The sequence below is a fragment of the Ostrinia furnacalis genome, unplaced genomic scaffold (assembly GCF_004193835.3).
Source record: "Ostrinia furnacalis isolate ACB-3 unplaced genomic scaffold, ASM419383v2 OfSCF2274, whole genome shotgun sequence".
Classification (NCBI taxonomy): domain Eukaryota; kingdom Metazoa; phylum Arthropoda; class Insecta; order Lepidoptera; family Crambidae; genus Ostrinia; species Ostrinia furnacalis.
In genome coordinates, this window is record NW_021132513.1 from 391,593 (window position 1) to 404,509 (window position 12,917).

The 12,917-nt window shown below is 35.5% G+C and overlaps 1 protein-coding gene across 1 annotated transcript in view; it reads left to right on the forward strand.

The window, feature by feature from the left end:
• The window catches only part of LOC114354919 (disintegrin and metalloproteinase domain-containing protein mind-meld), a 445,529-nt gene that overhangs the window by 316,710 nt on the left and 115,902 nt on the right, over positions 1-12,917 (forward strand). Inside the window, exon 5 of the mRNA XM_028307519.1 lies at positions 10,424-10,493. Within this exon, the coding sequence (XP_028163320.1) occupies positions 10,424-10,493 (70 nt within the window). The remainder of the gene's footprint in view (positions 1-10,423; positions 10,494-12,917) is intronic.

Consider the following 12,917-nt stretch of genomic DNA (forward strand, 5'->3'; position numbering starts at 1 on the left):
AAACTGACGTCTCTCATTTAATAATCTAGGTTATTAAATATTAGCGAAGCACATGACGTCATTAGCTTAAAGTCCTCCAACAAAGTTTGGCTCGCATAGAAGTCAGTTCCCAACTCGAGTATTATGTGCTAGTACGGAGTACCTACTAGATTTGATAGATACATTTAGGTATGCAGCTTCAAGTTTAGTGTCTATTCAAAAAAGTTGCAAACTATGCCAATGTTCGCCATATTTTAAGACTGTCCCTGATTTATGCGCGGTTCTTACTCTGTATTTTCCATTTTTAGGTAAAGCAAAATTTTGTAAGTACAAAGGAAGCAAAGAAAATTAAATTAGACGGTGAAAGTTTGAAAGTTTTTTTATCAAACGTTTACGAAATGCTAGTAAATTTTGTTTGTGTTTACCTCTTGTCTAATTAGGTAGAAATTCTGTTTACGAATAAATGTTTCTCAATAGCTTTATTCACTTACTATAAAAACAATTTAATTCAAGCTCCTGAAGTAGATAATTTATAGGAGTCTTTGTTATTTTTTATCTCTCTTCGAGATGACAGCAAAGTTTTTTAGGCTACAACTCGCATCCACTCGGCCGTTCCGTCTTCTTTGAAAACTTTTTTCCTATTTTTTCTGGGACATCCGCAAGAACAAGTAAAAAGAAGGTTCTGGCTTTCGTTTGATTAGCTCAAGACTCGCTGAGCTGTTTTAGTGATTCATTTGTTCGTGAGGTTGTATTTAAATGAGAGTTTCTACCCCTTTTCATCTCCGTTGAAATTATGCAATCATTTAAAAACTCATCCCATATAAAAGTTTAGAGCGTAAAACAAATAAAAACTACCAGCTTCCCATCAAATAAAATGTGAAAGGAGAGTTGAGGAAAACGCTTTAAATTCCGCATCTTTATGCTATTCCAAAACCAAGTACAACATAATATTCCTAAAGAAATGCCAGGTAATCTTAAACACGTTCTAAAATCCCAACAACCGCGAGGCCACACCGCGAACGCACGTTCTATGTAAATCCGTAAATCATTATTCAAAAGCCAACAAACCTGGAAGAACACCGGCGCAAAAATACCTCCTTGAGTGAGCCCAGCCTTAGACATACATCTCGTCAACGGTAAACACGCCTCCCTCGCACTCTCATTTACAACTGTGACACATGGCTGTGTTGTTTGCTAAACAAATGTTATACAGCATAAATAAATTGCCCAGGATGCTTGTACATAAGATGTAGTTAGTCGAAAGCTCTTTCAAGACCCTGTAGACAAATTTTCTTGGAACTTAATATATTCAGTAATTCACTTCGGCAAAACATCACGAGGTTTCTGTAGTTGATCCAATTACGTGTAATGTAGTAGTAATATGAATGAACTTCACATTACTAAAAAAGTTGTCAAATTATGTGAAATTCATTTATCCGTACATAAAAACGCAGCATTTTTGACAATCAAAACATTATCTCCAAATGTATTTTCAACAAATTTCGATATACTTTATTCTATTCAAGTAACCAAGATAATGTTAACGTATCTGTGTTACTCTTCTTCTCTGTTCGCCGTTCTTCCCCGCGTAATTCCCGCTTTATCCAACACGCTACGCGTTCTCATTAAAAGGCTTGTATTTGAACTGTTAATGGCTTGATTATCATATTAAGAGGTGACCTACGGGGCAAATTAACATGGATTCCAGGGCAGGTAGTCTCTTACGAAAATACGCATAATCTTAACGCGCCTTAACACAACGTAACGCGAGCGCTTGTTGATTACGATAACTTTATCCTGGCAATTTGGGAGATGGGTTTGTGATATTACCTCGGTTTTTAATGCTGAACAATTTTATGGAGATTATGAATTACGTCGGGTAGTAAAATTTTGTTGTGATTATGTAGTATAATGAACCCTTTATGAACCATATATCTTGTTCAGCGTGTGTTTTGGCATCGTTTATAGCTCGGTCGGAATCATCCGGTAACTTTTTTCAACTTTCACGATTAAAACAGATTGAGGTGAAACTTTTTTATTCGTTATTATATCGAAGCCTTCTTCATTCCGATCATTGTTTATTAAATAAATACCTATTCAGTAGACTCCAGTTATTCTTCGTCAAAATTCGTTTATTTTATCTTCAGCAAAAATTTCACATAAATCAAGTTGTGCCTTGCTCAGAAAATAAAGAACGATTTCTATTATCCTTTTCCCATTTCAGCTTCGTACAATATTTTGTTAGCCTCTCTGATATGAAGAGAAATGACAGTACAATACCACTTCACTTACCTTACTTAGAATTCACCGTACCGAAAGTTACGTCGTTTTATATTACTTCTACTACAAGACCTCTTGTAATATGGCAAACAAAAGCACTTGTTTCCAGTAACAGTTTTAGAGAAAAACATTCTTATCTAAACTGAATAAAAATGTCTTACAAACAAAACTACTCGAAGACGTGCGGTATGACAATAGAAACATCCGATGCTCAATGTACCGGGACATCTCACTCGGCGCAAGTTTGTTTACGGTCAGCAACACAAGTTGTAAGCCTTATGGTCTTGACCATAAGGTGGGATGTTTGTGCTGTTTACGTTGGCATATGCTCAGGCATAACTGGTATTGCAGAATGTTTGCGTTGCAGACAAACGTTGGGAGTGTTTCACGCCTCGCAACACAACTGTCAATTGTTGACCCTCCGACTTGTGAGGCCGATGTGTTGGGACTCTCTGTACAACTGGCTGATCTTTGTTGACTATGTGTTATTTGTTCACATTGTCTGACTCCAGTAGATTTATTTTACTAGCTTTTTATAACTTATTTCTGTGGTAACTATAGATTCCATTGTTCTACAAAAAGTCATACCTGCTTCAATGCACTCTGAAAAAACAATTTTACAATTTCAGGCACAAATGTAAGCTGTCAGACCCCTCAGAAAATAGTTTCAGCAATCAATATAAATCGCCGATCAAACTATTTAAAAACATTTAAAATATACGAAGCAAAATCTTTGCCAAAAAATATTGCGAATTACTAAAGAGCCTTCCAAAAACACAAACATTTAACAGGTATCGATTGTACAGTCGAGTTATTCGAATCCAAGTGATTCTAGATTGGAGTTAAATTCGCTTCAATTTTCGGGAGAAATACGATGCGCTCCTGAGTGATCTGCTCTGAAACTTGCAGCAAATCACGGTGTTCGCACAAATAGACGATCGGACATCACGGGTACAGACGGAATAACTACGGTCGGTGGAGCGTGGCCCACGCTTGGGACTTAGTGCAAAAACATACAGTAGGATTTCATGCCTTATAAGACAAGCATATTGAAGTCTCTCTCGTGTCTCTGCCGTGAAAGAGAATAACATCGGTTGTAACCAAGAATACGTAACTAACTAAAATCATGTCCTCAAGTCAGTATCAGTTGTGACAGTGCATGAAATGACGCTGATTTTCAGCAGGTGTACTTTACTTATTACAATAAAATCAAATAAAAACACGGTTTATATTCCGCCGTCTTTCCATCTATAAGACTTGCTCCTATTATTTCCACTATGTTAACGGTGTATGCACACCGGCAATATGATATCAAAACTGAGGATATATTTCGTGTTTCGTGAAAAGACTTCGCTATTGGAGAGACGATATTCTGTTTTCATCATAAATCGTAGCGTAGGTTTGTGCAATGTGAGAACTGAGTAAAGATAACCCACATGTGCAAAATGTTCGTTTTAAAAAAATGAATGGTTATAAATGGACATGGTGGATGCTATAGTAATATTTTTCGCTCTGTTTTTGGTTAAACAAGCACACTTTTCGTTGATAATAATAATTGATGAGGTAGTTGTGATTAGGCTAATGGAATGATAAATTTTTCGTCAATAAATGTAAATAATAAAGTGGTTTTGCTACGTGGAATGAAATAACGTGGGTCAAATTGACGTACAATTTGAAAAAATCTTGCACCCAATCTTCCAGAGTATGGAATTTTAGAATAACCTATTCCTATAAATCATTACATCGAGACAAAATGATGTCGCCGTGTTACGTCATCACTGTATGCCGTTGGACGTGTCATTGCATACTGCAAACCAATACAGCTGACGTGTACACAAGTGGACGGTGGACACTGCACAGGGGTGCCAATTTCTGCCGTTGATATAGGGCTGTTGAGATAGCACAGCGACGAACCAAATAGGCCCAATAACGTAGAAGTGACGTTGTTTCGAATATTTTCAGTGAGGCAGCTGAAAGCTTTCTCTTTGACGCTTGGTAGGAATACAGAAAACTGTTTAAGACATTTTTTAAAGAAATGTATGGTGCATTACCGACACATTTTGATAAAACTAAAAATGTATGATATTTGAAGACAAAAATAGGAATAGGAATAAATAAGATTTAAGAAATTTTAGAAATAAATGCTTGGTGGATTTCTCTGAACTTATAACACTTTTTCTTTCAACTACACGCCTTCTAACAGGTCAGTGCTACAACGCACACTTAAAATGTAATGTTGTACGACTATGAAATGTCAAGTTGACAGATCACCAATTTCCATAGAAAGTAGTGCCAGCTGGTGAATGAAGAAGGTAAACTAGACCATAATCAGAGACAATTGGTAAGTTTTCTTATACTTTAAACTAATTAGGCAAAGAAATCATAGACAATTCTATTTAATACAAAATATAACATTTATGAGCCTTCAAGGCTTTCATTTTACAAAATGATAAATGATACGAATTTCCGTAAATAAATACTTACATGTAACGTTATCTTACTTTTTCAATAATTTACTGAATTCCATTCCTAAAAGTGATTTGATCGGAAAAACCGTGTTATTATTAAACAACTTGTTCCGTAGTTGCCCGTGACAGGCCAATTATTCGTTGTAAAAGTTTGTTCGGCATTTTTTTTACAGATTTTCCGTTTATCACTAACGTATGAACGTTTGTTTATTCTCTTGTCAAACAAACTATCGAAAAACTAACCGATTTAGGATTTTTAGTTTATTTTGTAAACAATTCTGAAGCTTTGGCATGGCATTAGTTAAATGTATTAATGTAAGCTGAAATTAACTTTGACATGCGAAGGCTCTTTGAAAATCTAAATTATTGCTAAAATCACGTAAAAACAAGTCTGAAATATCTCAACCAGATAAAGCACTCATTTTGTGCATAAAATATTCTGAAGATTTCTTGAAATTACAGGATAATCCATAAATAAAATGCAAAATAATTCGTTAAAATAAAATTGCGTTCATGAAAAGAAAAATGCGAGCAGCTTTTGAAATTATAATTAAGAATTCTGTAGTAAAAAACTGAAGTATTAATTCTCTGAATCAAATTCATAGCGTTAAAGATTTAGATAACTTTGGTGTCATCGATCAATCAATCTTTATTACGATAGAAATCTTTATTTTAAGAAATTTTTAACGTCAATCAATTAATCAAACCACTACTTAAATTGACATTCTTAAAAGAAATAGGTAACTTTGAAAGGCATTTTATTCAATCTTTAAAGATCTCAATTTTTAATACCTTAGTTTCAGTCAAATGACGTCCACTGCTGGACAAAGCCCTCCCTCCAGGATTTCCATAACGACCGGTCCTGCGCCGCTCGCATCCAGGTACTTCCCGTGACCTACACTAGATCGTCGGTCCACCTAGTGGTTTTGAATACGTAAGTCATTTTTAATAAATAAATTATTAGATAAAATTATCACTTCACGGGATTTATTGCAACAATATCTATTTTAACGGTAAATAATATTTACCCTCCCGACGTTTCGGCTCGGTTGCACGAGTCATGGTCGCGGGCAGACTGAAGAGATGCGGCGTCGTCTGCTCCGGCGCGATGAGTTTTCTTCACCCACCCGCATTTGCACAATATTTTCGTCAGTGGTACAGTCAGTCCGACAAACTACACTAACAGTGTCCGGGTCTCTCTGAGACGGCCTAGAACGCGATTTGTACTTCGTTATCACCGGATTCCACGCTGATGATAGGTTAAATCCATCTTCTCGATTGAAATTCTTATGCTTTTTAATTTCAATGGCTTCACGTATCAACCTAACATGGTAATGCCTGTCAGTTGAGAGGATTTTCGGGTCATGAAGTTCCATCCAGTGATTAACGTCCGAAGTTAACAAATGCTCAGCTATCGCAGATTTGCACGTCTGTTGGTTCTTTACAGCCGCTATGTGTTCTTTGACTCTTTCAGCTATAGACCGCTTAGTTTGTCCTATATAAGAACTACCACAGCTGCAATCGATCTTATAGACACCCGGCGTCTGAAGAGGTATAATATCTTTTGGCGAGCGAATTTCCTTCGTTACTTTTGACAACGGACTATATACAGTCTTAATGGAGTATTTGTTGAGTACTGTTCCAATTTTATCCGTTACCCCTTTCACGTACGGAAGGAAAGCTGGTTCCCTGCTCACCATTGGTTGCTTATCCGAAACGTCGGGAGGGTAAATATTATTTACCGTTAAAATAGATATTGTTGCAATAAATCCCGTGAAGTGATAATTTTATAGTAAAAAATGCAACATAATAGTTTAAAATATTAATTATTAGATAATATATATATATTCAAATCTACATTTCATTTGGCGTTGCTTATCGTGTTATCCGAAAGTTGAAATTTTAATTTGTTTTGCGAAGCAATTAAGAAGTTTTTGTAATTAATTAAGTTAACGATGTAGACATGGCTCAGTGGCGGTTTTATGGTACACAAATAACATGATTACGTGGTTTTGCGATGATGTACGATATTGAGTTTAGTGTTTATAATATTAAAGCTTATAATCGTAAGCTATTGAGAATTATTGTCAGATACCTTTAGCAGTTAATTAAGTTTACCTAAAGTTTAACACTTAACCTCCAACTACCTCTACGTCTACGAGTATGTATACCCATTAAGAGGGGCTGGAAAGATTATACAGGGTGGAAACTATAAGACAGTGATCTCACTCGATTATTTCTAAATATATTAAATAATCAAGTGAGATCACTTATCGTTTCTAGCCTGTATACGTCACACGTGTTTATTTACCTTATAACTCTATCCGTGAAAATTAGTTTAAATTCCATATTTTCAAAATACTTAAAAACGTACTTCTCTTTGCACCTGTCTTTAATTTTCCAGCATTTTATTGATTGTTAACAAACAGATATCAGAATCACTTTTCCCTTTATAATTCATATCAGTAAATCCTATCTAATTCTAAAACAGTCCACTCTTCAGTCTATTTAATTAGTACAGATGCGCACAATACTACTTTGATGTACGGCTTCGCTCGCCGAACCACGTCAATGAGTCGTTGTCAATAGGGCGATATTTAAGCGCGTCTAAAACAATAGAACGGTAATCGCATTGGTGAGCGGGCCCGGGGCTCATCAATAGTGCTTTCAGCGATTTAGGTAGTGATGTGGCGCTTGCAAAATTTTATTTACATCATACAAAATTTTATAGATCTTCAAACATCATATATTTTTTAAACTGCTTACGAATTCTATATAACAACCTTGTTTGATTGATTTTTCATATTTTGCAGTCTATCATGACCGTTTTTGGTTGACTGGATATAACTTAAGTTAATAGGCAATGAGGAAAACAATTTTCACGCTTAAAAAGTACGGGTTCAACAGCAAATAAATGTGATCAATGTAGATCCCTATAATGGTTTAATTAAAGATAGTTAATTTTAATAATTTACATAATTCTTTTATATGTATTAAAAATTAGTTGGGGTGTCTGAGGTTATGCGCTTTTACATTAACACGTTGTATAAAATGATCTGATCTTATATAAAATAATGAAACAAACTTTAGGTAATCTGATAAACAAAATTATCACAGGAACCGACATAGTGTTATTGATATACCTACTACTTGCATGTAGAGAGTTGTTGCGCTATGAACTTTCACTGGCAACTGAAAATTTACATGTTCAATTTACAATTCAAAAAATACGACCAGAACATCACTACGGCGTGTTCGCGAATAAATTAACAGTTGAGTAAATCTCGTCCCTATTGATAGGTACAAAATTATGCAATCCCGTGCGAAGCGGGATGCGCATAGGGTGCAAATTACCATGGCGTTCGGAGTGGTCAATCAGCTGTGGCGCTTTTATGAAGGATCTTTTGAAGGGATGTTGACTATGCGGTCTTTGGTTCGGATATTAGGCGTCAAAAGTGAATTATGTGAAGTTACACTTTACTGTGAGGCCCGTTTTACACTAAGGCGATGCGGAGCCGTTTTCTAGTATTGAAAGAAGTGGAAATTATTAAATCTGAGGTGGAATTGTGTAAAGCAAACATACTCATTTGACAGTTCATAACGTACGATAAAGTCAGTTAAACAAAGCGTTTGACAGAATAATCGTACGTTATGAAATGAAATTTTAGGGTTAAATTAGATTGTTGATTTTAATTGAATTGCAGATTGTGTGAATTTTAATGTCTAACTAATTTTTCTATACAATGTATTTTGTTTTTGGAATAAATAAATTGAAATTGAAAATTGAAATGTGAACTGTCAAATAACGATTGCTTTACACAATTCCACCTCTGATTGGTTATGGTTATTCAAAACGCTTCTACTCCGCTACACTTTGGTGGAAACCGGGCCGAAGGTTTCAATGCGTGTTTGTGAATAAATTCTGACTACTCGGGCTTAGTGTGAGTTTACAACAAACGTGAGGACTAGTGAGGACATCTGATGTAAACTCACACTTTGTCATTCAACTTTGTCGGCCGTTTGGTGTAGTGGTTCAGAACGGACTACTATGCCGAGAGGTCCCGGGTTCGATTCCCGGCCGGGCAGAAATTGAAATGATGAATTTTAATTTCTGTGACGGGTCTGGGTGTAAATATGTATAATATGTATGTATTTAATAAAATAAAATAAAAAAGTATATAAGTAGTATATCCGTTAAGCTAGCACCCATAACGCAAGCATTGAGTTGCTTACTTTGGGGCTAGCTGGCGCTGTGTGAAATTGTCCAAAGATTTATTTATATTTATTTATTTTATTTACACTCAGCCCACAGATGCTGGATCACTCAATTAAACTAAAATTTTCGTGTCGTTTACCATACCATGTGTCTTTATAATATTAAGTTCAGCTGCACGTATAATGTTATGTTACGTATAAATTTTACCTACTTCTTTTGCTGTGCTTATCAGCACAAAGAGAAACCGTTTTGTGACGATTTATCATAATACATTATCCTAAAGGAGCAAACTTTCATTACTGTTAAAGTGAAGAAAAGTTTGAACAGGTTTTTGCCGTTTGTGCAAATTAAGTGATACTTTTCCCATTAAAAACATCGAAGCAACCCCCAGAAGATATGGTTTATCCCCTTGTTTGTCTGTAACCCAAGTTTAAATTCCCCCGAGTATTGTTTGTTTCCCGTTTTCGCCGCCTCAGCGCTGGTCACAGCAAAACAGGATGCTGGAAAGGATAACAAATGGCCGGGAAGAATCGCGAGTGTACTAAGAATTATAATATTTAGCTCCCCTAGCCCCTTAACCAGGCTCCACAGAGCCCACATCAATTTGAACCTTATGCTGTGAAGATGTGATTGAAAACCAATTACTTTTTTTAGACCTTGTTAAGGGTTATAACAACTAAGTTCACTGGCCCTGGCTGTCATCCACTATGTAATAAAGGGAAGTCGAACCTTAACTATGTCCTCCTATGTCCTTCTGATTAATTTCGTTGCGGGTCCAATGACAGTTAACTTTCCCCCGGGACAAACTTGACCTTCACTGACTGGCTTTGTTTTTATTGGTGGTCAAGCTGTAGATCCTGGCTACACAGGAGTTGCAGCGGTGGGAACGTGAGGTGGAATAGTCTCGTGGCCCTGGTTTTTGCCTCCGTCTTGACTACTTAGCTTTAATGAACTACCTCAGATATCCTGCGATTAAAAATACTTTATTTGTTAGCAAAAATAGGAATATTAAAGAAATATAGATTGAAAACGTTCATCTCCTATTTATAAAAATTAAACGACAAAATCTTTTTTTTATAAATGCGAACTTGAATATCAGAATGTTAAATCGACAGCAGCACCAGACTCTACATTTCTGTCGCTATTACAAGTTACAACTAAATAAGAAGCCACAGTGTTTAACTTGGCTGTCATATTTTAGAAGTTTCGATAACTCTTTTATTATGCAAACAGCTAGGGACTGGAATACCTACGCTGCCTGCTGCTGTCTTTCTTGAACACTATAATCCGAGGCTTTTCAAGGCGAGAGTGAATAGGCACTTACTGGACAGATATGTACCATCCTAGACAGCATCTCACTTAACACCAGGTGCGGTCAAATACCTGCCTTGTCTTGCAAAAAAAAAACACAAAATAAAGTAATGTAATAGTGATTCTTTGTAAACTCCAAATGACTAACCAGTTTTATTCTTCTTTGCAGGCAACTACTAGCACCGAACCTGAAACAAACCCAGTACCTCGCGAATGGCGCCGAAAGTGACATTCGAACCGTAAGTGACTCCAATATATTACACAATACACACGTGAACAGCATCCTCATTCCGTACAAAGAGCTCAAAAACTCAAAACTCGTCGTCGAAAAAGGAAGATTTGAATAGAGATTGACAGACGTCATTTTTGACAGCGAAAGGTGGCTAAAGATTATTTAACCATTGATGAAAAGTGTACGGAAATTAATTTATTTATTACATCACTAACATTTATTGATATATTATAAAGTTGTTTGAAGTTTGTGTATTTCTTTAGTTTGTCAAATTGGTGTGGTGAGCAAAGGTATAAGGTATCTTTTTAGCATCCAAACTCGTCGTCTTATTTTTTTTTCACTCAAACATGATGCTGGCAGTTGGTGTCCAACTGGATAGCTTTATCGAAGCGCATTTCTAATCGGCTTTCGATGTGGTTTCCAACTAAGATGTATAAGCTTCTAAGTAATACCTATACAGTATACATATAGAAGAGGATTTGCGCGTTTGTTACATATGCAAATATTATGGAAGCGAGTGTCTTTCCACCAATCAGATCCGATTAAAGTGAATCTCTTTTTTAACAACCGCAAACAAGTCTTCTGATCCTTATTATTGTGTGCCACTGGTACTTTATAGCAACTGTCTGTACTGTGTAGTGTGTATTCTAGCGCCTTTTATTTCGCCTGTATCGGCTGTCGTCACAAGGCGACTCAATATTGAACAAGAAAATGGCTGTTTCCAGTCTAGATAGAATACAGGTTGACACTCGAACTATTTCTTGAAGCACTCGCTGTTCCACATCAATTTTAATAATGTCTCAATAGAGATATTGACAGTGATATTTTATGGATTTTTTAACATGACATACAGTAATAAACAAAACAACAAAAATAATAATCAAAAGCTTTTACTGCTCTTCCCTTAAATACGATATAATCATAGCATTTATTATAAGAAATAAGGCCGAAAACAATGGTAAACGGTGAATTTAAACTGATTTTGTGACAGTTTAAGATAAAATAGGATTTATAAAAAAACATTAAACATTCACCTCTCAGTATCTGTTTGTTTAATGTTTATCCTCAGAAACGAAATTATTTATTGATACAAAAATAGCTCACAGAATAAACTTGTGTTTTAAAACCTACTCACTACTACATAATAAGATTTTAATCCTGCCTTAACATTATAATAAACTTAAACACGCTTCTTATAAACTTAGAGCTAAGAACTTGGTATTTCTTTGATAAAATTCATTTCTAGATTGCCAGTTCTTAGTTTGAGTTGCTAACTAGAACCTTCAGGCTTCACCTGGATTCCAGTTAGTTTCAATAAACTCGGCGTTAGTTAACCACTTGTTTGTTGGTAAATTGCAGTCTCTATGATTTGATATTACTCACAGATAAAAATGTATTAGAAGTATCATAATTTCGTATCTACTTAACTCAAGATACCATTTAAGTATTTTGTTAGTTAGTACCTATCCATTTTCGACAGAAGTTGGTAAACGTTTTTAGGGTGCGCACTTACCTAATTTTGCATATTAGATACTGCCACTCTTAGGCTGAGTTGCACCACCTAACTTTGTCCGTAACTTTGACGATAACCAGTGCTTTTTGTATGGATTTTGACAGGTTTTTGACGTTTTTCAAAGTTAAAGTAAGATGGTGCAACCCAGCCTTAGAGTGTTCGTTATCGCCCATATTATGAAATTCTAGTAACTTTATCTACGACGCCAAAATTCTAGTTTGACTAATGACTGATCCAAAAACTAATTATACTAAGCTGTAAAGCTGTAGTTCTAATAAATTGATATTCAATTCTAGTTAATTACCCACAATCTCGAACTTATCAAGTCAAGTACAAAACTCAAGTCCATGCGTCTTTCAATTAATAGGATTCGCAGCGATCCGTTGCTTCACTTCGTTCCGCTTCACTTTATCTCCGAGTTGCATCTGTCTGCTGCAGCCATTAAAAGTTTACAAATAAATCCGCCAGGAGGCGCCACAGTGCCAACAACTTACGGCGGAAGAAAAGTTTCTTCTGATTAATAAAAGTACTTACCTTTAGAACTTGTTCGGATCGATGAATATCTTTATAGTAATCACGATCCAATTAACCTTCAAATCTTACGATTATATTTTTAGAATAGGCCTAACTAATTGGTGAAGGACTCTCTCAACTTAAAACTTTTGACTCCGATTATTAACAGTTACGAAACACAGTGGAAAATTCCATTGTTTATTTACCTCCCCAGTCCCAGTTCACTAGGTATTTATAAAATCAAGCCTTTTCGTTGAATTGCGGCATAAGTACCTAGCAGATTTCTAAAGCATTTTTGAATAAGATGTTTGTTTAAGATCAGTAAAATATATTTTTGGAAACTTATTTAATTTGTGGAATTTTTCTATTTTTATGTTTCAGTAAATATTTTTATCTTTGTTACTG